Source organism: Oculina patagonica, chromosome 13 (assembly GCF_052425735.1).
Source record: "Oculina patagonica isolate OP01 chromosome 13, crgOcupat, whole genome shotgun sequence".
In the NCBI taxonomy this organism is placed as follows: domain Eukaryota; kingdom Metazoa; phylum Cnidaria; class Anthozoa; order Scleractinia; family Oculinidae; genus Oculina; species Oculina patagonica.
Genome location: NC_135770.1, coordinates 36,622,742 through 36,647,621, shown reverse-complemented (window position 1 = coordinate 36,647,621; position 24,880 = coordinate 36,622,742). Strand labels below are relative to the sequence as shown.

The following is a 24,880-nucleotide window of genomic DNA, read 5'->3' as shown; positions in this document are numbered from 1 at the left end:
CCAAATAAAAATATCCAGTTTATTTTGTAAAATTTTTTGACATATAAAATCACAATAATTCGAAATTAAACTTTTCGTGTGCAAAATTATTTCCCGTGTGAACAAAATAAATAGCATGGTGAAAGAACGTCCTCTCTCCATGGCTTCTGTTATGTTTAAAAATGCATTTTGTTTGATTCACAAGCAAATGATGGGCCGCGACATAAAACGAGTAATTTACACAAAACAGTGGAGTATAGAGAGGAACACTGCTGTCACAGAGAATCGTCGTTTGGAAGGTCTGTCATGCCAGTGATGACGTCAAACACTGGCGGGGGATTGGATGCAGCCAACCTGTTTAAAATGAACGGAACAGAAAAAACATGTCAAAACTAAAGAGGCAAAAAATAAACCAATGGTAAATTAACAGCTAATTTGGCGTCTCGAATTTTTTTTTACACGAAAAAAAAGAAAAAAAAAAAAAAAAAAAAACACAAAAAAACCCTGAGTCGTCCCGAGTAGTCTCTTATGCGCAAATTGCAAGACACTCTGTGTTCATTCTCGTTCCTAACAGAGCCTCCGTTTCTTTTGGTCACGTGGTCGGCGAAACGGAGTCATGTCATTTAAAAAATACGCGTGGCCCTGGGGAAGAGGATGCTCCGTGTTCAGCTTCAAGGACTCAAGAGTCCACTCAAAGACGGACTTAAAAGACGACTGGGGACGAGTCAGACATGAAGTCGACTTGTCGAGGGAACGTTTTCTCGGGACCTGTAGTTCGTGTACAGACTCTTCACCCCTTGGCGTTCAATCTCCCCCAATTTAACTTAACCATCCTTGTCCCTCTTGTGGTTTTTCGGCCTTAGCTAACTTTTATTTCGAGGTCGAAGGTAGTTATATATATTACCCCAAGACCTCGGGCACAGTTTTTCCCTATACGGACTTCCCGGCCGGCAAGTAACATATATATATTGCAAACATTGCCACATTGCTCCCTTAAAATTCATCCACGATCTTTTTATGGTATTTGCAAGGAGATAGACTTCAAATGTTACAGAGCTAAGTGCCCCAGAGATAAGAGGGCAATGACTGGAATTTTCAAGCACGTTAAGTTATGACAGTTCATATTACCTTATCATTCTATTGTGGCTAACAACCTTCCTGGCGCCCGGGCTCGGCCGAGCAGGAGGTGGGCGTGGCAGGCACGGATACTGCTGTAACTGTTTCTGCAGGCGAACCTTCTCTTCAGACAGCTTCTGACTTATGAGTTTCATGTGTCTGTTGTACTCCTCCCGTGAGACAGTTGGACTTTTAACTGTTTCTACAACTGCCTTTTTCTCTTCTCTTTGTATTTCCTGTGCTCCGCTGTACTCCTTTTTCAAATCAATATGAATCGATTTTTCCTCCGCAGGAGCGCCCACAGTACTAACACGACCTCGGTCAGTGTTACTATCAAACCAACCCACGTGACCATGACTGCCGCCCGGGCGTTGGTCATGATTCACAAATGTTTCAAACGTGGCGTTTGCGCTTGCGTGTCGGTCATGTAACTTATAAGCTGACCGCGGAGCTTTTCCAGTTACACTCGACCATGGATCCGTGAATGCGTCTCCAACGCTAATTAATTCGTCGTCGTTGTGAGTAACAGCAGCATCTTTGTCGCGATTAAAGTCCATCTTTTTAAACAGCTCATCCCAGTTATGTCCCTGATGACCGCTGGTGTTGAAAGCAGAGTACTGCCGCGCAGCCTGTCGTTTGGCTAACCGCTGAAGAGCAGCGGCGACTGCATGCTCATCAGCCAAGCTGTGACCTGTCGGCGTGAAATTAAGACATTTTCATTATGGATGTTTCACAAAGTTCCAAAAAACACAAAAAAAAAAAAAAAAAAAACCAACACTCAAACCATCAATTTAAACCAAAAATTGGATTGAATTTAGAAAGTCTTATCAGATTTAGTTGGGTGAATTACCATTTTTTTGTTTGATTACCAAAAACTTAATTAGTTCCTCTGACAAGAGCAATAGAATATATTCCCAAAGAGTTCAAACTTAAACAAGGCCATGAATAGGGAAAAAAACCCATCCTCGATGAAAGAAAGAAAAGAAAAGGGATCTGCTCTGGAAACAATGTTTGCTTTTTTGTCTAATTTCGTAGGCTAGATTTTAAACTTTGCTTTATGTTACTGTTTTTGTCAGCTGGTCCTACATTTACGTCACTTGCATAATGTCATTACTTATCTCACCTTTGAACTCATTGTCTGCGCCTCGGCTGTCACGACGGACTGGGGCCGATGACACACGACTCCGCTGACCACTATGAGCTGCAAAGAGATAAAATACGTCAGTTTACAGCAAGGCGCCCAAAAGTGTGACCACTTTTAATTTATTCACATTCTTTCGTGCAGATTTAATCCAATCAGAAGTCAACTGCAAGCTATCCACGGCTTTTGATTGGATTAGATCTGCACGAAAGAATGTGAATAAATTAAAAGTGGTCACACTTTTGGGCGCCTTGCTGTAAGACTGGATTTCGCAAATAGCTCATTTCTTAAAGCGTTGAACAGTTTATGTCACAGTATCACTTGCCTCCATCCACGCTCCTGGTATCCCCGGTGTCTTCAACTGTTCTCATCATATCACGTGAGTGTGGCTTGGCCGATACTGGGCGACCAACGCGGTGCATCCTGTCAGTTCCTACAAATAAATTGTTAAATACATTCGCCTGTCAAAGCGTGTAAAACTTTGCTAAACAGACCATTTTCTTCGCGGGCTCAATTCTTCCTAGACTAATAATGGGACGTCTTAGACTCGACACGAAAAATTCCATACTGATGACGTAACTGCACAGAGATCCGTGAAGTGTCTCTGATTGGTTGCTGCTTGGTTTTGAAAATTTTCGCGCGCAAGTAACAACCAATCAGAGACACTACATGGATCTCTGTAGAGCTACGTCATCAGTATGGAATTTTCGGTTCAAATTTCAGACCTGCCTAGCGCAAGGCAACAGCTGACCGAGAGAATTGTTTTTCCAGAGTAACAGCATGCAAGTATGTACTTCGCAGGAACACTGATTTTCCTGTGTATTGGGCTACTACCATTTGCGTACATCCTTAAAGCGTGACGAATTTAACGCGTAGTTTTACTTTTAAAACCTCAACGGTATGTCTGTTTACGTGTCACTTTTGACCAATGAAACGTTTGCGGTCAGGTCACGAAATTGACAACGTTTTGGCGCCATACGATCATGTTTTCTTCACGAGCTATCAATATTTTCAAGATTTGACCGCAAATGGTAGTATGTATCGCCTTCATCTCACCTTGTGAACTTGCTACCTTAGCCGACACCGGCCGCTGCCGGGTTTTGTTGAGGGCCACTGAGGCGCCATATGCAGAGACAGCTGTCAGCGATCGTGCGTGTCGATCTGTCACCGTAGGGCCTGTGCTACTAAGGTCCTCGGTGGACCTCATCTGTTCCTCGTCTGGAATGGGATTCGAGCTGTCAAAACAAGTAAAGAAACACTCATTACTTCTGTATAACGAGTGAGAGAGTTTATCTTTGAGGTTACATCAGTAGACAATATGTTTTAGCGAAGATTCGAAAAGATTGGTCTCATGTGCGCGCGCTCTTGATACTAGTCAAAGGACCGCGAATCGTCATATTTACCTGCGGGGGTACCTGTCCCCTTCTTTTCTTCTAGACAGGACCGTGTCGTGAGGCGCTTTGGTGGTGCTCTCCTCAGAGCTCTTCTCCGGTCTCCCTCCTAAGAACACGCTCGCGTTCTTGTTCAGTTTGGTGTAGGTAGTTAACAGGTCTTCCAACTCTGTCTCGCTGCAAATGTGAAGCAATATTTTTTGTGTGTTGTAAATTAGAAACTCTTAAAACGAAATTCACAGGAAGCTACCCATAGAAACATATGAATCAGTGGACAGGGTACCTTGCAATGGCCATAAAGACCTTGAACTCCTCGTCCGGGATTTCACCCGTGAACGAATTGCTCCTTGAAAGCCCGTATGTACGGTTAATTTCCTGTCGCTTCTGGATTTGCATGGTTTCCTGTTGAACAAAATATAAAAAGAAATGCAACAGCTTCCTCAGAAGAACAAAAAGAAACGACTAAGCCTTAACAAGACTGAAATATTAATTCTCATTACTGATCCTCATACATTTCTTTCAATGTAAGTTCTGAGAATTTGGTTGAATATCAAGACAGTGTTCCCTAGATGATGATTTTCTTCTTAAATTCCCCTTAAAAATTTTTTTTAAAAACAGTTATGTTGCCACAAAAAACCTTAGGCTGAAACACTTGATGTTGAACATTTTCTAAATTTAAGGTTTAAATTTAGAAAATTGCGCTGTTTCCTATATTTTACCTTTCCATAAACGCGAACGAAGTCTCCCAGTTGTTTGGCCAGAATTCGTCGCCTGAAAGAAAAAGAAATCACTGAAATTCGTTTCTTCGTGTAATCATCACTGTCTGCTAAGACTTGTTTCTGTGGGGTAGTGTAGCAGCTCACCGCGCAAGTTCTCACATGAATGCATCTCCACCCTTCAAGAGAACAATACAACAAACAAAAGGAACAATGCCTTTAGGTCCGAAAACAATGGAAACGGCTATACTAGAGAATAAGTTGAATTACAGGCTTACGAGAGCTGCTACACTACTGTGCGGCTTATGTGCATAAAAGTTCATAGTTCATACCTGTCATGTAATGGCAGCTTGACGCTTGGTACAACAACTTTGAATGGCTGTTGTAAATTACTCGCCGCTTTCTTCAGAAAACGAATCACCAGGTTCTGAACAATAAAACGAAACATCAAATATCATTCCGCGATCAAATAGGTATCATTAATATTATTAGAGCATTCGACCCGTATTGCGGAAGGTGATGGGTTCGACACCCGTCGGGGACTACTTTCATCCCTTCCTAAACCCTCTCTTGGTGAGTGATCGGCGCGCTGGGGAGGGGGGAGGGAGGTCACTGGGCTTTTAAAAATCTAAAATACAGAACGACTGCTAGACACAGTAGGGATATTAAGCGGGAATCAAAATTAAACCGTTCAACCAACCATTTGATCGTCTTGTTTGGAGTCCGTGCTATCTCTCGAGTCCTCTGAATCATAACTAAAAATGATAAAGAAAACGCAGATGTCAATAAAAATGTAATTAGTGTGAATCATTGAAACTTGGGAAGTGTTAAAAATTTTTCTGTTGCTTTTTCAAACTCCTAAGTTCATGACACGTGACTACTCAGTTTGATGTCTCCACCCATCCCCTCCTTCAGCCTTCCCCCCCCCCTCCCCCACCCACCCCCCTTTGACTAGCTTGGTTTTTGATTTATCAGGGCATGAGAAAAAAACAACAACAAAAAGACGTAAAAAATAATCAGCAATTGCAATGGTTACCGTGTCACGCTCACCGTGCATTTTGAGGGATCAAATCTTACCTTGTCTCGTGAACTAGTCTTTGTTGTACTCGCTGTAGATACATTGCGAATGCCTGCCTGGCTTGGAGTTTCCTACACGTTAAAAGACAATTCTTGATGAAACGCATCTTACATACATTAGTTAAAAGGGGCAGTGTCACCACGATTTAGTGCTACTTGAAAATCCAATGAAGGTGTTGGTATTAATTGGAAATCCACTGATAGTGGCCTGGCCTTGCTAAAATGTACTGTACTAGTGAAAATTGTTAAAAGGTGGTATGGCTACGGACGGACAGGACAGTAGTGGCCTAAAACTTGAAAAAGTCGGACCTTCGTTTCAAGTTCGACATTGTCGCTTGGAAAAAAACCCCTTAACGACCATTGATTATGTTTATTTACATCTTGGAGAATGAATTTGTGCCCTTCTTTGTTATTCAAAGGTTATGTTGTTGATCACTGAGTGCACCCTCATAATTATATCATAGTTTAGACAAAAACTTAGGAGACTTCTTATGATACTGCCCTCTTAAAGAGACGTACGCTTCGTAGCAAAACATATTCGTTCGACAGAAGGAGTTCATTTCTCGGCTCAGTGTGCATAGTTCCTACCTGATGAGGGAATAGAGCGGCCCTGGAAACGAGATTAAACTCAATACAGACTCGCTTACTTACGTGAGTGTGCCTGCCTTTGCCATGATGTCATCCACTCTGATTGGCTGGTATCGCGGCTGCGCAGACAGCACGCGCTTTGACACTGTTTCACCGCTGGTCGGTAGGGGTGGCTTCTGCGCCCGCGTGGCTTCCTGGAAAGGTCTGGGATGGGGGCCAGCTGAGGATACTCGATATGGTGCGTGTGTTTCTGAATCAAATGGGGGCTTTGGTCCTAAAGGAAACGTAATAAAATGTTAAATTCATGTGGTGTACTGGCCCGCTACTCGGTTTCTTGGGCGAAATACTGTTCTCTCGTATTGCCTCTCATAAGGTGCCCATTATAGATATAAATTAGCAAAGTTTCATCTGTACATGTACCGTAGAATAGATTGCACGAGTCAAACAAACCTCGTGAATGAGAGGCCGGTTTCTCCTCCACGTAATTCGACACCAATTGTCCATCGGGCGTCAAGCGGGAAGAAATGGAGTCGGCACGAGGTGCTTCTGATGTCTCTTGGCTTGCACTAGGAGTACCTTGAATAAGACGTGTGATGGACAATCAAAGCCGAACTAAGAGAGACTCTGTTTACAATGAAAACAGAAACATCAACGAATAACGCTTTCCTATGCAGGAGTACGAAAGACTCTAGCCAGCATATAGCCTACATAAATAGACGTTTCCATTCTCAATTCTCCCCCGCATGTTTGACGTCTAAAATTCGATCAGAAAAATTCCATACTGATGACATAGCTCTATAGAGATCTGTGTAGTTTTCCTGATTGGTTGTTACTCAAGCGCAAAGATTCAAAACTAACCAACAACAAATCAGGAACGCCACCTGGTCTCACCACCCCCATTCCCCTACGTAGACCCTGAGTAAGAGCATACTCGGGCTGGTTCTTTTCGCACATGCATATAAACATTCAACATTACCTGCGCTTGGAGTTGTGCTGCCCAGGGCTTTTTTCGTTCGGAGAAGAGAGGGACTCTGTTGAAAAATACAGAAAAAATGTCAGCGCTTATGTGGATTATGGTAGAGAGACCACTTGTCAATCAAATCTATAGTTATCATAATAAACAGAGCGGGACTGTTCTGCTAAACGTTTTCATGTAAATTTCACTTTTAAACCGTTTTACTCACCCAACTGTCAAGTTTCCTCTCGTAACAAACTAGCCTCTCCTTGATGCCGAGGCTGACATTATCAGATACCTGATAAACAGCGAATGGAAAACGAAGAATTATGGCGTTAAAAACTGTAATGCATAGCCGGTGGTGTCATGTTTAGACCTAGTTTATGTTGGGCATGGAGTGAATTTGTCTTAATCGTGCCTCTCATTATTCTGCGATGCAGAAATAATTTTAGTTTTAGACATTGTCTTGTCGATTCACGCAATCCACTGAATCGAGCTTCTGCGATCTCTAGGAATGATAGCGACATTACACGACATTGGACAATAGAAAGCGGAGGGGAGGTCATCTGTTGGTTAAATACACTAAAATATCAATATCTTCTAACCTCTGCCGATTCCACTATTAGATTGACTTTAGACTGCTGCGCTCCATGAGACGTGATACTTCTGAAAAAAACACAAGTGACAATAAGAAAATGTATAAGCATTTTATAAAAAGGCTCTTGAGAAATGTTTCACCAGTTTTATATTTGAGCAGCTTTCATTGATAAAACTAAAAACCACAAAATCACCAAAAGAAAAGTCAAGTGAATCAAATTTGCGTTGCAACTGATTGGCTGAGAGGAAAATTTTGTTCTGATTGGCTGAAACACTTTGCTGGAGTTTGCAAACAGATTGTAAAGTTAAGCAAACACATGCACATAGTCCACGGTGAACGTAAAACTTCTCTGCTGACTTACCTCGCTCGTGCACCTGCTGAGGAAAAGCTCGCTGTACTGGGCCTTTGAAAAGAGGATTTTCTGTGAAATAATCCGTAAACAGATGGGTTACAACTTACATTTTTAGCGCGTTTTTCATTTTTCTTCATAAGTAAAAAAAGCAACATTTTACCTTCCTGGAAACAGCTTAGAATGCAACATGTGATTGTGAGTTGTTCGATGCTCCAGAAATGATCTAAACAGAAAAAAACGAAAAAGAATTGGGAGCTCGAAGAAACGACAGCCGGAATCATATTTCTTTTTCAGACGAGCTACCATGCAGATCCAGAAGACTACATTTATAACTGTAGATTATATAAAAAAGATCAATTATGGCCAAAGTTTCGCAAAGGAGACCTCAATAAACTATACTTCTGTTGAATTTTAAAGCAACCTTCAACTTTCCCCATACGCTGTCGTAGAATCTTATTTCTTTTGAGTTTTTAGACCAATAATTACATTCATTTTATGTTTTGTCTTACCATTATTATAGGGTTTCTTTTGATTTTTACAACGAACCACTTTCAAAAAGCATGAAATAAAGAAAATCATCAACTAGGGGATATTATCTTGATATATTGCTAAATTCTCAGAACGAACATTAAAAGAAATAAAAGAAAATCAGTAAGAAGAATTTATCCGTGGGACTTGTGACCAGTTTCCTACCCGTAGAGCTCCCAGGAGTCTGGGGAGGGGAAGACTCGTACAAACCCTCCCCTCCTGGAGAATTCTTCCCGTGTGTGACGTAATATCCTCGTCTCTTCTGCCGTCAAACCATTATCAGTTTTCTTTCTTGTCGTTGAAGACAATGGTCGCGAGTTTGGCGCTACAACTCCACCAGCTGTAGCCGATCGCTGCCTCTGTAACAAAAAAACAAGCGGTTTGTAAGGACGGAAGTCAGTCTGTTGTGAATTGAGTTATGGACTGATAAAATGCGTAAAAGTCAATATAGATCCCTTTGAAGAAAAAAAGGGAACCTCACGGCCGATTTTCTTGACTGATTTAACGCAGAGTTAATTTCCTAAACCAAGCAATGAACTTTCCTCTGTCCTGTCTTGTTTTCTTGACTTTTAATTTCCCCGACCCAGTTTGGGGAAAGATAAGGAAATAACCGCTAACTGAAGACCACAAAAAACAGTTAAAAAGAAGTAAAGAAAGTCAAGTCCGTGGCAATTGGTTACATTGTTACCTGATATCGATTTTTTTGTGGATAATCCACAAAGCGTCGGGTAGGAAGTTTACGAACCATCGGATCATGAGCAGCAAAACCTGCAAAGAAAAAAACGTCGTTGAAAAACAAGACAATAGTTTCTTTTGAATGATTGTCAAAGTTAGCGAAAAAACCGCTTTTAGACAATTAAATTTATATGTCTAGCACCAGAAAGAAATGGGATGGAGATTAGTACCCAATGTTACTCCATGTAGATGGATTTTCGCAAGTTAAAATGATTCACCGAGCATCACTTACCGATTAAATTAAACATGTCCGATACCAGATGGGACTTGATCTTGAGATCCAATGGCGAATCACTAAACAAATTAAGGAAAGCAATTCAGAACATTAAAAATGCTTCTTTTGGACAAAACAACATGATTATGTTTACATGCTAAGATCAGTACACCAAGCATCCCCAAACGGTCACTAGCAGCCTCTGTTAGAAATATGCAGACCTTGTTACTACACACACCAACGTTCAACAAAGTTACCTGAAGTAAGTTCTTAGGCAACTGAAAACTTACCAAGCGAGTGAAGGAGACAAATTGACTTCTAACAACCAAGGACGCAGGTTTTCATCAACAAGAATGTCAAACCCGTATATTTCTGTGAAAACGAGAACAAGTTAAACAATTCACCAACTGTGCCAACCAGGAGCACTTTAACTTTAATTAAACAATTCAGTACAGTTGAAAACATTGTTTTTTCCTTCCAACGATTCTTATTTTGACTGGTTATATTGGCGTTACATTGCAGTTGTCCATTTTATGTTTTTGAGACAACAAAGCACAGCTGAGGGAGGGAGGGGGAGGGAAGGGAAGGGGGGAGAGATGGCCAGAACATATTTACAGGGGGCAAGCTAAGAGAAGGCCTCAGTCACTTACCAAAGCAGTTTCCTGGAGAAGGCATGAACATTTTACAGGCAGACGCAATATGTAGTTCCCCAGCTAGGATTGTCTTTATCACAACATCTTCTATCCTCATCATCAGTGCTACAAGAATGTAAATAGGAAAAATATATAATCCTGAAATGATACAAAACTTAACTGTTTGTGGTACTCCAAGAACACTTTACAACAATTAGCAGCCATGGCAACCAATGCTAAGGTCTATGTTTTACAACGTGTGTCATTTCAACTTGATATAAGTCATATTTTATGTAATCATACCTGTCGTGTCCTTCCCAATCTGCTTGAGATATCTTAACATAGCACTCATGCTCCATTTGTTCCCAAAATCCTCCACTTCAGGGTCAGGACACCTGGAATACAAGAACATGAAGATGATACCAGCTCAAACATAAAAAATTCGACTTTCTTTTCTTTCCTTTTGTGCATTCTTGTTTGTTTGTTTGTTTGCTGACTGACTGAGAGTGAATGCTAGAGAAAAAATAAAAATTCAGAGCCATCGTGGTTCATGTCATAATTTACATGGATCATCTAGTTACGCCATACAAGTGGCCCTGTATTTGTAGCACAACTAACTGTTATTTTAATCTTCACATACCTAACAAAGTCGGCATTTTTCTTGTTGACGCTATAGTTTGTCAAATGCATACAAACATTCTTGATGTTTCTGCCAGTCTTGTCATATTTAACAGTAGCAAATCTACAAAAGAATAGGTGTAGTATTGTAGATTCGAATAATAAGTGTGAACAACAATGTGCAATGAATAAAGAGGGCAATGTAGCACTATAGTCCTTTGCACACATTGCAGGCCTATGGCACTAGGTAATTATTACCTTCAGAGTGAATAATGCCGGCAATGTACCTTGATTTTACTGGTCATAAAAGGTTTTCTCTGGTGTAAATGTACTTATTAATTACATTTCATTACCTCAGCTTAAAGAAAATCATTTGTGACCCACCTTGTCAAGCCTTCTTCATAGAGGTACACTCTGACTGGATCAAAACACGTCACACCAACATACAACCTGAGGTCAAACTTGAATCCTGTAATAAAATTAACAAGCATATAAAATCAATCAATCAGTCAATCAGATCAACTTTAGTTAGAATGTCATGACTCAATCTAGATAGATTAACAAAAGGCCTGGACCATTAATTGAGACGGGGCTGATCAAGTTGTTAGCCCCTCCAGGGCTCAAAATAACGGCCGGTCAACGGACAATGTCCGGCCAAGATGACAATTTGTCCGGACAAATGTTCGGTTTGCCAGTCATTTTGACTGGTCACTCCATGCACCAGACAGAACAAAATTTGTTATAACACCAGTTTAAAACCTTAATTCTAATAACGTTTTGAACATGTGTAACGATATTAATTTTTTGCTTATACAGTATCAGAGCAAACTCTACAACGCTCAAAATCACAGACAACTCCAAAGATATTTTGTAATCTGAAATACATGAAGTGTAAATGTCATTCCTATTTAGAAAACATGCTGATTTTTTTCGCTAGTTTTTGACCCATGTAGTTTTGTTCAATTTAGTCTTATACTTCAGTATTACGCAAAATGTCAACGAAAAGAACGGCACGGTCGGAACTAAGGCATTTTATTTGAGCGCCAAAGATGAAAAACAACGTGAGAGATGTCTGAATTCGGACTTGTCGCTGTTGCATCTTTCAAGGGTATTGAGAAAACCTAAAACATTGCAGGCAATACAGTGGAGAGATGGTGGGTTCTTTTCCACCACACGAACAAAGACGTTCATCAACGAACAGCAAAAGTGACTACTATTTTCAATATTTTGACCGGTCAGAAACGACATGTGACCGAGCTAAAATCGGTTTGGCAGGTCAACATGACCGGCAACTGTCCAAAAATTATTTTGAGCCCTGCCCTCTCACTTGAGATCTATGGGAGGTGTGGTGGTCCAATGGTTAGTGTGCCGGGCTTCGGATCGAGCAGTATGTGTTCCAGTCCTTGTCGGGGCACTGCGTTGTGTTCTTAGGCAAGACACTTTACTCTCATAGTGCCTCTCTCCACCCAGGTGTATAAAGGGGTACCGGCAAATTTACTGCAGGGGGGGGGGGTAAACCTGCGATGGACAAGCATCCCATCCAGAGGGGAGAAGCAATACTCCCAGCCACTTAATGCTTCAGAAACCGGGATAAGCTCTGGCCTGATAAGCCATTTGGCTTGACAGCAGGCTTTAACTTTACCATCACTTGAGTTCTGAAGGTTTTCAGTTCAAGCCATGTAGTTGCTTTAAGTGTTGTGCTTAGGCAAGACAGTTTGCTCCACAGTGGGTCTATCCGCCACAATTATATGTGGGTACAGGTGAACCATCAGGGTACCCTAACAAAATGCTGAGGGTATTCTGTGAGGGAGTGGAGTCTCCTACAAGGGAGTTGTAGACTGTTCACTAAGCTCTTGTTATCTTTCATTTTAAAGTCAACAGTAAATACTTACCATCAACAAGCAATGGATTACTGATGTACTTGCAGACTAAGAGATTGTCATCAAGAGGAACTTGGCTGGGCTGCAAAAAAGATTTACTGACATCAGTGGTCAACGAACTTACTGTTTAGTTATTGCGGTTTCCAGTGATACGCGAACTCCGAAATTCAAAATCCAACCAACGATAATTGCGTTTTTTGCTGCTGTGAATCATAATTATGGCGACAGCCAACAAACCATGAAAAACAGAAACAAACAAAATGGATCAAAATCTACCAATCACAATTGACAGACGTGACCTTTCTGTTAACCAAGAGGTCCAGTAAGATGATTGATGGCAGCCAAAAGCGAAACCTTTGGTTGAGGATTGAATTTCAGAGTTCGCATATAACAGAAAATTGCAATAAAGTCTCAAACAATTTGTTCAGCAAACAGGTGAGAAGAATAAAGACAATCATCAACTTGAGGATGTTAAGTTATCAGTTTGGTTAATATTGTATTATTATATGGTCTGTGGATTTAGGTTTCTCATTTCAGCTCAAGGAATTGATTACAGCTAAGGATGACAAAAACATAAGTCATGAAAATTAAAAATGTTAAATACTTACATGACTGACAAGATAAATTCCTCTACCACGTGAAGAAGCAACAGGTTTTACAATCCATGGTTTTCTGTCCTTAAGAAATGCAGCTAGGATAAAATTGACACAGCACGAACTTTAGCACCACAAAAGGAACCACGTGTTCAGGTAGATCATGCTGAATTGTCAAAACTGCTTACCATTAAACTCATTAAATTCCTCTGGTAAGACGTAGCTTTCAGGAATAAAATCAAAATGTTTCACACCCTTAAAAAGAAAATAATACATTAATTCTGTTATTAATAATGTTCTGACTAATCACGACTAATGGCTTCAAAACACAATAAAAATTCACTTATTATATATAAATGTACCTTAGAATGCTGCATTCGCTGGATATTCTTGTACAATTTGTCCTTCCTGGTAAGTTCATAAGATCTGTTGCAAATGAAAAACAAATGTTAAAAATCTACAACTAACAAGGCTTTATTTTACAGTGAGAGGATTTAAAAGACGAGAGGAACTAAATAAACAAATAAAAGGTAGTGAATGACAAAAAAAGAGAAAGTCACTTTACAAGTATAAATTCCAAGAAAGTCCAACTAAACAGGAAAATATTAAATTCAGGCCTCAACAGAGAATTTCTTTTTAAAGTGTTCTGAATCAGTTTAAATTTCAAATTTTTAATACCCCTAACTTGATAAAAGTGGTGAACTTCTTGAAGGCAAAACAATTTCCAACTTTGCTTGTGTGGGTAGCAGTCTTGTTTGTAGATGAAGTGTCAGTTGTGGGTTTAAAACAACCACAATTCCATTCGAAAGACAAGCTTGCAGAAGGCGTGCTTACCTTGGGAAATGATTAATTTTTTGGAAGTCCTGGAGGCCTCTCAGAGTATGGGGCTTGATGTGTGACCCGGTCCACATCAAATTAAAGTTTGAACTGTTGGGGTGAACCTATGAAGGGAAAAGGTAACATAATTAAGAATTTAAATATTAATTTTGTTTTCTTATTGCAAATGAATGAATTTGAGCAAACTAAAAACTCTACACGTACAAGCTTGTGTTTCTATAGGGATACAAGAGTGAAAGCTTAGCAGCTAAAATAAGTCTAAAATAAACTCTTTCTTCACCTCTCTAAAGCAGTGAACACTCAGGATGCTACGCACAAGTTTACATTCAGTCTTCACAAATTTGTAAGTCAGATGGTACTTTTCTGTCAAAAGAAGGAAACAAAATTTGTGCAGTTCTCATACATTTATTTAGTAGATGTCAATATTTGAAGTTCTAACAATAATTCCACACAAAAGGCTGCACTTTGTCCCTCAGTTAATTAAAAAACCCTGAATGTTAATCCCAAACTCTCACTTTGACCGCTGACCAGTCACGGTTAGCTCAGTTGGTACAGGGCCAGACTACCGTGCGGGAGGTCTTGGGTCCGACTCCCAGACCGGACCAACACTCAGGGTTCTAAAATAAGAGAGAATGAGAATGTGCTGCCTTTGCAATAACATCTGCGTGTGGTTAGATATTCTAGGCTTCTCAGATAAGGACGATAAACTGTAGGCCCCATCTCCTGCATCTTCAGTGTTATGGTCAGCAGGGGACATAAAAGAACCCACACACTTATCATAAAGAGTAGGGCATGGAGTTCCCGGTGATGTGGTCTGGTCTTTGTGCAATTGGTTGTACACTGTAAAATGCTTGGTTTCATTAGCATTACTTGCTAGAGGCCTTACATGCTTCATGATACCGAGGGTAAATAAAGTTTCAGTTTCAGGGTTTCAGATATGTTTTTAAGGCAGTATGACAACAAATAATTCCAAACAACCAAATTCCCACTGTTCCCACCAAATCATTAGCAGTTCTTTGTCAGGATTTTGACCTGAGACCCTCTCTTTTCTTAAACACTGCTCACTCTGCAGAATAACACCCAATCAACTGCACTAACCAGGCAGCACTATTGCCTTTACTTTTAGTCATTATCATTCACTTCAAAATAACCAATTAATATTTTTAGACTTTTTTTCTTACCTGCCTCAGATTTTGATTCTGGGGGCAAAGCCAGCAAAAGTACATGAGGAGAGAAATGAATCAAGGGAAATTTCTTATTGGGACCACTCCACTTGATGATGCTGAAAAAGAAGATTCACTGATGTGATTTAAAGGTGTTTTTAGAAGTCGTATTGCTACTTTATAACTGAGTACAATCTATCACAAGTTACTATTGTGAACCACACACAGGAGGGGGCTACTCTCATAACTAAGCTATTAAAATGGGTACATGTGCTGCTGTGAAGGGTACGGTTTTCAAGCAGTTTAGACTGGGATAGTTGTTGTTGTTGTTGTTGGAATAGGGTATAGAAGTCAGAGAGTTTTGGTCTAGAATAGGGTATCATTTCCCCTGAATCTGATCAGTGGTATGAAGAATTAAGTCCAGAATAGGAATAAACACTAGGAAGAGAAAGAGGCTTTCCTAGACATAAATAAAATCATTGCATCAATGTTGTTGACAGATGTTTTTCCATTTCACTAATAGTGAGACAGTTCTAAAGAAAGCAATCTGGGATAGGATAGGGATTTTCAGTGTCTAGTCTAGTATATAGGGTTGCAAATTCAGCTGAACATGGTCTGGTATAGGGCTATAAGGGTTTCAGAGTCCCAGTGGCACCCCTCCACTCAAAAATATAAAGAGAACCCCCACCCCTGGGGGAACTTCACAACATAATCATATTTTAGAAACACAACTACAAGGAGATGACAATGTTATGTCTATGTTGCTATGTCGTGTTATGTCATTGAGTTATTTAAGTCATGAGTATACTCTGCAAGTAAATTTTGGATGATAGATGTAAAAACAGTTTTGTTACCTAGTTTTTCCTTCTAACTCTTCACAAGGTTCCTCCACATGAGTAGCTATTGGTATTTCAGATTCCTCTCCACATTCATCATTTTCTGTTACTGCAGAATCAGTGTCTGAATATCCGTCACGAATCTGTGGTCTGGGCATAATTATAGTCTGATGAATAAGCTCAATATATCATAAGTCCCGATTGATAACAGTCCGTTGTCAACTTTGACCCTTGGATAAATACAATTCCTTGACAAAGTAAACTCAGATATCCGCAGAGGCAGTCGACCAAATTCTTTTTGGATCCATCAAAATCCTCGCAGCTGTAAATGCTCGTTCGTTGACGTGCATAAGATATACACAAGTGTGCATAACAGCTTAGTTGTCAGTCAATAAATTAAATCAATCAGTCAATAAATTAATCAATCCAAACTGGTCCAGTTCTTTCTAAATCCTTCAGAGTAATGGTCAGCTTTTCCACTCCACCGTTTGCATAAGTGAAAAATCCAGAAGAAAATAATAATGACAGAAATTCCGGTGATTACTGAAGCGAATAGGACTTGAATTTGAAATGAACCACTTTTTCCCGGAATTATCAAAGCAATTAACAGAAAACCATGACATCGGTCAAGCTTAACTTTTGATCGTATAATCCACTATCTACATCCGTTCTTATCTATGACCCAGTGTCGAAAAAACTCTCAGCGTCAAGTTGAAATTGAGGATGAGAATTTCCACCGGTTCAAAGTATCCGCCATTTTATGTACATTCCTGGTTGCCATCCAGGCAGGCAGGGATTTATGGGAAGGCAATCTATTGCGTGACGAGCCCATCGCGTGACTTGCTGTAAAACGATCGAGGTCGAGGTGTGAAATATTCAAAAGGAAAAATCACCGCGAGAAACGAAGACGTTGGAATTAAGACGTCTTGTTATGATGGAAGCAGAAAGGGAGAAGAACGAAGAATTTGTTGATCTACTCTCCTCGGATAAACAAATTAATGTCACTTCGCCTCGAAGCATGCCTTCCAGAAACCCATGCAGATATTTCTTCGAGAGAACAAAACACTTGTTTTGCTCCGGTGTGTTTTTAAAGGGAGCTGCCTACGCCGTCGGATTTTGGAACCCTAGCAAAGGATTCCGTGGTATAATGGCAGCGATCGTCTTATTACTGGATATATGTTTCCTCCTTGAAGCCGTTTATTATGCTTTTCTGTGTGGCCATTTTGACACGCCTCTCGATCATTGGATGTGTGTCAATGCCTCCGCTTCAAATTCATCACATAAAGGAAAGGTAACCTTACCTAAGGTTTTACATGGAGTTGATTTGGTCAGCATTTTATCTTTGGTTTCCTGCTTCGCTGTGCTCATGTCCAACGCCGCATTCTTTTGGTGTATGTGGAACCTGAAGCGAAGGACACTTCATTGCGTGACACTGGACAAGTCCCACTCCGCGGCGAGGCGTTCTCTGTGGGTCACGCTAAATTGTACTATGCTTATTTTTGGCTCCTGCCTTGTGTTAAAGGTCTTTTGGTTCAACTTGACGTTCACAGGGCTGCCTATTAATTATGTGTCCATTTCCCTAACCATCATTCCACGGTGGACCATCCTGACTAGCTGCTGGATATTTTCGCTGATCACCAACGCAATGAAAGATTGCGTGACATCATGTCATGCGGAGATTCGAAACGCAAACAACAGCAGCTTAGATGACGTCATTCGCATCCATAAACGCCTTTGCAAACAGATTTCTTGTACCTCCGAGTCTCTGAAGCCCTGGTTTGTGATTCATTGGTTCCTGTTGGCCATAACAGCTGTTATTTATGTTGCAGATATGGTGGACTTCTTTCAAAAAAATGCCAGCGAGTGGTATGATTTGTATCAGGTCACCCTTGTGAGTGCTATTTACTTGTATGTGTTTGTTTACCCAAGCTACTGTGCCGCATCAGTGTCAGCACGCTGTAATCAAATGCTCAAGGAACTAAACATGACATCTGATGAGGACTGGGACACAGGGCACCCATTTCATAGCCGGGCCCAGTTGGCTCTGTTTATTCAATATGCACAGTACACTGACTGTGGTTTCCGAGCCGGTAATGTCACATTTGGCTCCAACTTTGCGTGGTTTTCAACTCTCATTGCGATGTGTGGCCTGGGTGTGAAAGTGCTCTGATGAAACACCACTCGACGAAGGTTTCAAGTAATTCCAAGTCGTCTTGTCCAATGACAAGAAAGAAGAACATCATCTAATGATCGACAAAAGGCTGAGCTGGCGTGATTATAGTAAAAAAATGAGGGATATTAAATTTATTTTCTCATATTATATATTTCTATAATCAACACGAATGTAAAATGTTATTCGTCACGAACTATAAAATAGCTACTATTTTGTAAACCTCGATAACAGGAAAGGACTCCTCTCGCTAATAATTACGTTTTGTTTATACACCCCTTTGATTTATCATCACATCAACTGCAACACTGTTTGAAATGTACACGCAAAAAGTAACTAATGACGTTATCTGAAACTAGTCAGGAAGAAATTACATTGTTTTGTGACTGAGTAATGAACATAGGCTTAGCGGTTTTTGCTCTTAGCGAACCTTTTCTAAGTTGTCCTTGACGTTAGGGACAGATTTACATGAATGAAAAAGGCGCCAATGTACAAAGTGACCGATAAACCACATTTTGGGTCAATTTTGCACGAGTCATTTGGCTTACTTGTTGACTGTCCCTAACCTTCCGCGCACCTCGTACGCAATTTTCGCGCGTACTTTTTGAATTAAAGCAGGAATTATTTAGATTATTTTCACGACTATTGAGCTTGAATTGTATTTCCGACATTTGTGGGAAAAAAACGTGTATAAACTTAGTTCATTTTCCACGATTTGTTTCTCAATCTTTCTGCAAATGTGCTGCTATACCAAGTGCACTGTTCGCCAGACCATACATACATTTTCGCCATATAGGTGAAATGCATATGATCTAGGTGAGCAAGAGGAAAATTTCATTTTTTTTTTAATTAAGGGTACAGGATCGGCGCAAAACGTTGTAAAACAATGAGCGTTATTGCAGGACAAACGGAAACATGTTTATCCCTGAGATCAGGGTTTACTGATAACTCTAATTTAGAGGAAAAGGGAACAAGGGTGATTATTTCGGAGAACATTCCTCTCGGAGGATAAAAACAACTTAACCACTCATAATCAACACTCTCATTTCTTCAATTACCAATATATAATAATCATGAATCATAATACAAAATGTACAAAATAAATAGCACGTACGTATCTATGCGACTTCAAGATGATGTGTTAAGTTACATGCACATATACAAACAAATACTTTCCTTGATGCAAGTTATCTTTATAAATACAAAGAGCCAAATATATGATTTTTGCCTTGGCAAGCCAAACTGAATTTAAAGTAACAGTGCCGTTCTCAAATTAGCGATGTGATTATAAAGTTTTACAGCGGGTCCGAGCTTCAGGTTCATTCCTTTCATAAGCATCTCTGGGGAAAGTGAAACCAGAGCTTTACCGTCAATTTCCTGCAATATGAAAAGAAAAAAACAGGAAAAAAGGAAAATAAATGTTTAGTCATAAGAACGAAACATGCGCTTTTAAGATTGTCGTAACACTAAGGGACGGACCATTATTTTCTTTGACGGGGAGGGGAGGGGGATGAAAAATTTTCCTCAGCAAACTTTTTTTTTAGTTTATGCACCTCTGCAAACATGTTTTTTTTCGAAATGCAAACTATTTTTTGTTGGGAGAATCTGAATATTCGCGTTTTATTGTTATTTTAAATCATCGGCCTGCAGTTCGCGGGCTCAATTCTTTCCAAGCTCGAGAGAGGTCTGGAATTCGACCCCATGAATTCGATACTGATGACGTCGCTCTACAGAGATCTGATTGGTTGTTTCTCGGTTTTGAATTTCGAGCGCAAGTGATAACCAATCAGAGACACTGCACGGATCTCTGTACAGCTACGTCACCGGTGTGGAATTTTTCAAATTTTGCAAAGTTTGTTTCAATATATTCTAGTTTTTTTCTTTTTATCCACTCTGTTTATTTTTGACCGCTTTAGCCGTCAGGATCAGTTTGCCGTCTATATTTTACATTTTAACCAAGTTACTGATCCAGGTCTTCAATAGATCCGGCACCACTCATCGGTTTGTCGCTGTGATATTACAGTTTTTTATTATATTTGGAATTTTTCAGGTAAAGTCTCTGATAAAGATTTAATGAATTAGCATGGGAAAGGAGACTGAGGTTAGCCGATGAGTGTAAGATTTGATTATCTGATACAAACCTCTTCCAAAAATAGCTCCGCCTTATCCTTGCAGTCAGTTGCAGCGATGAAATCAGCCACGTTTTTTGCGTCCCATTTTGTCAACTCCTTATCACATATCGCGTCAGTCTTAATATACTCCACGAGTGGGGGACTGGTGGGTTCCGCTCCGTGATTCACCGTCACTACCTCCTTGGGAACCAATCTGGCCCTAACGTACAAGGACATTGGGTTGAAGATGGCTTCTTGAGTGTTTGCTGTTGGGTTTGGTACAATTTCCGGAGTGCGACACGCGGCTGGGTAGTGAAGTGTGTCTTGTGGGACTACTGAAGATTTGTTAGTTAAATCCGGTCTTGGAATTTGCGAGGTACCAATGTAAGCACTTGCTTTCAGCTGTTGTGAATGCGCTTGTGGTATATTAACAACGTGGGTCTTTCCATTTCCGCTTGCTGAGCTGCCATTGACATGAGCTGAATCAGCTCGTGACGGATTTGTTAGCGTGACAGTCACGCTGCCTGAGTCATAACTAGAATGTACTCTTGTATTGTGTGACGTGTTGTCTCTGTACAAGGAGGAATGTGGTTGCGTGTGCGGAACAGTCTTTACTTTGTCAGGAATGCTTGCAGTGTGCGTCTCATTTAAACCAGATGTCGAGTGGGGAAGTGAATGAGAATACGTACTTGTACTTGTAACTGGTGTATTGTAACTACTGCTTTTGCGATCTGGCGCGCGGGTATCCAACCCCGCTTTGTCCCCTGCACGATGAGGAAGCTGGGCGCCAGCTGGCAAAAATGCATACGCTGCCTCTCTCGTATCCGGCTTATAAACAGGCAAGAGGTATCCAGCCCTGGGATGCACATTGGCGCCAGGCGAGGGAGTTTGCGCCACAGGTTTTGAAATGTAAACAATACAGCCAGGATCCACGCCTACTGATGACGGTAACCTTTTGGCCTGGGAAGGCGCGGTTGTCATGGTAACTGGTGATGTCATGGCAACAGCAACTGAAGTGGACTTGCTTTGTGACCTTTTTACAAAGAGGACGTCGTCTTCTCGGCGGTCGAGTAAGGAGTAGCACTGCTTTATCTGCGGCATGGTTTCATCTCCTGTTAATAAGAATGACAGTTATTTTAGACCAGTCGACAGTCACACTGCTTGAAGTCGAAAACGCAAAATCACGCAAAATCCATCTTTTTATACACATGTTTAATTGAAGATAGAAACGGTAACTGAAAATAACAAGATTACAAACACAGAAATGAGCATAAAATAACTTACAACGAACAACATGAGGAAAACAGAAAAACGACAAAACGAAATAAACAAAAACCTTACAAAGACGAATGTGACCACTGAAAAAAACATACCATGACCATAGACTCGAAATAGACTCGAAATATAAACTTGACTCAAAATTCACAAACAAAACTGACTGAATAAATTACACGCAGCAGAATATATACCAATATGCAAATAAAAATAACATGTGCTGAAAACAAAGACAAAAAACAATGAGAACTAATTAACACGAAAACTAACACGAAGCTATGACACTAAAACTAAACAAAACGAAAAAAATTCTGGCGCCTACACTGCTATATAAAAAAATTTATTTAGGGTCTATTGCAAGTTGTAGAAATTTCAAACAAGCAAACAAAAAAGACAGTCAGCACAGAACTACTTCATGTAATTAATGTGAGGAGTCGCATAACTGTTGTAACTGACAGTGCGTGAAATCCTTGTGAAATTACGGTACACTACAGTGGACCCACTATAAGTGCGTAATTCAAAATTGTTGAAAATTAGTTAAATAACACTTCAACTATCTATTTTATCTTCTAGAATAATTTATCAACCCCCTCTCCCTATCTAGGGTTTGCGACATTGCCCAACCCCCCCCCCCCCTTTTTGGTTGTGCTCGGGGGAAGCGTCGTGGACGAATGCGCTAAAAAAATGTCTACCTCTGACGCTCTGATCCAGGCTTTCGCGACTGTGTCTCATCATTGTACTGGAATTTTTCGTGGAACTTGATGTCGTGACCGGCTAGAAAATAGGAAAAATATCAAAATAACTTAATTTAAAAAAGACAATACAAGATATTATTTAATGTTAAAACTATCAAGAAACCAAAGGTGGGACGGGAGGGGGCAGTGGGTGACTTTTGTCAAGTACCCTTTATGACTTTATATGTTCAGAATGAGTTATTTTCACTGGGGTTGAATTTCGCTCTCAACCCTTGAGAAACACGGAGGCGAGAGGTTACAAATTCGACGCGATGTGGAACATGAACAAGTACCAAGAAAATTAAGATCTATCTTCGAAATATTCTCAATTCTATCCACAAACATCATTCAAAGTAAGGACCGTAATTTGTTTTCTTTTATGGAAAACGTTTGCTTGGCTTTTAGGAGATATTTTACAGCGGATTTAATTAATTCTTCTTGCCGGGGTTAAACATCTTGTTTACCGGTTTTGCCACACGGGAAGTATCGTTTCCAACGTCAATTTTTGTTTCCAAGAAGAAAAACTTGTTCCCTCGTTTTGCCATGGTTCCATCATTCCATGCCGCGCGGAAAAACCAATTGTTTTCCGGTATAGCAGAAGCAAATTTTGCTTCCTGGAGACAAAATTGACGCTGGAAACAACGCGTCCGGTGTGGCAAAACTGGAAGACATAAGAGAAACATGCGCGCGCTACGAATGTTTCTGGAAACACGTTTCTTCGTTTTGCCAGGCCTCCTGAAAACACGTGAAATGACCAAGTAAAGGCTTAATATCCAGTTTATTTCAGCGACATTTTTTAACCATCCTGCTTCAGGATTGTAATAAAAACTGTGACCTACCGAAGAAGGAGGGAAGTAAAAAAACCACGGCGCAAGAATAAATTACATAACCTTGGAGAATTCTCGTTAACGAAAAAATGTAAGGTTGTAAAATTGTAAACGTTCTTGAACTAAAATTGTCGGATAACCACACCCAGGAAGAATTAAGCACAAAATGTGCCTTTCTTGCAAACTTTAAAAAATAAAGACATTTCTTACCCCGTTTTGTCTTTCAATACTCTCTAGGGTTGTTGGTTTATCGACGCACATAAGTTTGGGCTAAAAGAATAGAAAATAAAAATATTTTAATTTTGAATACATAAAAAAGTAAAACGCGCGTGGTTTGATTGGCTAGGAGTCGCGGTGTTGTTATAAATTTTAGTTATTTTCAAAAGAAAACAGCAGTTTGTCTCAAAATACACGCCAACGCTTGCTTATAAGTTAATGGATAGTTGAATACTAACTAATGCTAATAAAACAGTAAGCCTTGTCAAATTAAACTATTTTCTATGCCTTGCATCGCCTTTCGATGTGATAAAATACAAATAGGGAATGCATTAGGAGTTTTAAAGAGCTTTGGTGCAACCATTTAAATGGTAATTTTTGAAGGCGAGTTTTCATAAAGCGGTAAAGTCCCAAAATTCAGCCGGCTACTGCGTTCTCTCGTAGCACGAACATTTAGAGTGTTGCTTTTCTCCTGAAAATGATACTGATCCATCACGGGGTACCTTCAGCATTTTTCCAATATTTCGCTTGTCTCTCACATTAGTATACACCTGAGTGGAGAGATGGGTCGTGACAGTAAAGTTTATTTTTTATGAGCGAAACACAAGAACGCTTGCCGGGTTTAAATTTAAGAGACTCGAAACTAATGTTTCTGATCGCTGTATTTAAATATTTCAAAATTAACGCGTTCTTTGACTAATTTCAATAGCATTTGTCACTTTTGTGTATATACATGTGTTTACAACACACAAAATATCGTTCAACTAATTATGACTAGCTTCAAAATTCGACCCTTACGTAAAATCTAGAACAAATTGTGTTAAACAAACTTGCCTTTTGTCCTGCGTCGTCTTCTAATGTTACAACGTCCAATTTTCGCTTCCTCTCTTTAGCTCTAATCCCTTCAGTTGTCGATACATTTTGTGAAGGTAAAGAACCGCGCGCTTCTTTCCTTGGGCTGCGGACGGCTTTTCTTTCTGCAGATTTAGACAAGAGCTGTTTAATGTAGAACCTCATATTAGAAACGTTTTTTAAGAGCGCTTTTAGACCGTTCTTTAATGGATACAATCTGTTGTGATAGTTTATACATGAATATAACTTGACAGCGGACGTTCAAGCGCGCATGATTTATACTTGTGGTCGACACAGCAACGAAACGACCATTGTAGGAATGAATTCCTTAATTAGAAGATGATTTCACCCATTTTGACTTATAATAGCGAAGCCTGGGGTGTCTTTGCTAAATCAGATTTCAAGTCTTGGGACACTTAACCAATTGAAAAAAGTCACTTACAATTTTGCAAACGCTACTTACAAGTTAATAACAAGGCATCTAATATTGCATGCAGGGCTGAAATGGGTCGATTCCCTTTAACCTTTGATATAAATAAACGAATTCTTAAGTACATAAGTTATCTTCAAAATAAAGATCAAAACTCCCTCGACGTGCAATCACTGATAATGTCAATAGATCTTCATTGTAATGGTAAAAATAGTTTTTATTCCAATCTTATAAAGATCCTCAATTATTATGACATTTCCTTTAACTTTAATCATGATGGCACTTTAGATGACACTAAGATAAAGTACCTTGTAGA

General features: G+C 39.9%; 3 protein-coding genes across 3 annotated transcripts; 1 reads left to right on the top strand and 2 right to left on the bottom strand.

Annotated features, from left to right (window-relative positions):
* Nucleotides 1-11: 11 nt before the first annotated feature.
* On the bottom strand, nt 12-16,130 carry LOC144635857 (tubulin polyglutamylase TTLL5-like). The gene is given in 34 exon segments (XM_078494979.1): nt 12-333; nt 1,108-1,786; nt 2,219-2,296; nt 2,550-2,669; nt 3,293-3,471; nt 3,640-3,804; nt 3,911-4,029; nt 4,347-4,398; nt 4,676-4,770; nt 5,044-5,098; nt 5,421-5,492; nt 6,072-6,282; nt 6,459-6,584; nt 6,985-7,039; nt 7,193-7,261; nt 7,569-7,629; nt 7,923-7,982; nt 8,074-8,136; nt 8,607-8,800; nt 9,130-9,209; nt 9,409-9,470; nt 9,681-9,762; nt 10,041-10,148; nt 10,326-10,417; nt 10,663-10,764; nt 11,025-11,109; nt 12,533-12,602; nt 13,129-13,211; nt 13,302-13,368; nt 13,476-13,539; nt 13,948-14,054; nt 14,231-14,313; nt 15,132-15,232; nt 15,968-16,130. Coding segments are annotated over 34 exon segments (3,858 nt in total). The 5' UTR covers nt 16,108-16,130; the 3' UTR covers nt 12-254.
* A 709-nt stretch (nt 16,131-16,839) lies between these two features.
* Nucleotides 16,840-18,243, top strand: LOC144635825 (uncharacterized). Its single transcript, XM_078494943.1, has one exon. It carries the CDS (start codon nt 16,881-16,883, stop codon nt 18,117-18,119), a length of 1,239 nt encoding a protein of 412 aa, XP_078351069.1. The 5' UTR covers nt 16,840-16,880; the 3' UTR covers nt 18,120-18,243.
* A 915-nt stretch (nt 18,244-19,158) lies between these two features.
* On the bottom strand, nt 19,159-23,409 carry LOC144635820 (uncharacterized). Its single transcript, XM_078494939.1, has 4 exons — nt 23,277-23,409; nt 22,198-22,279; nt 20,261-21,342; nt 19,159-19,496 (listed from the first exon to the last, which is right to left on the bottom strand). Exons 1-4 carry the CDS (start codon nt 23,325-23,327, stop codon nt 19,368-19,370), a joined length of 1,344 nt encoding a protein of 447 aa, XP_078351065.1. The 5' UTR covers nt 23,328-23,409; the 3' UTR covers nt 19,159-19,367.
* Between the last annotated feature and the right edge of the window lie 1,471 nt (nt 23,410-24,880).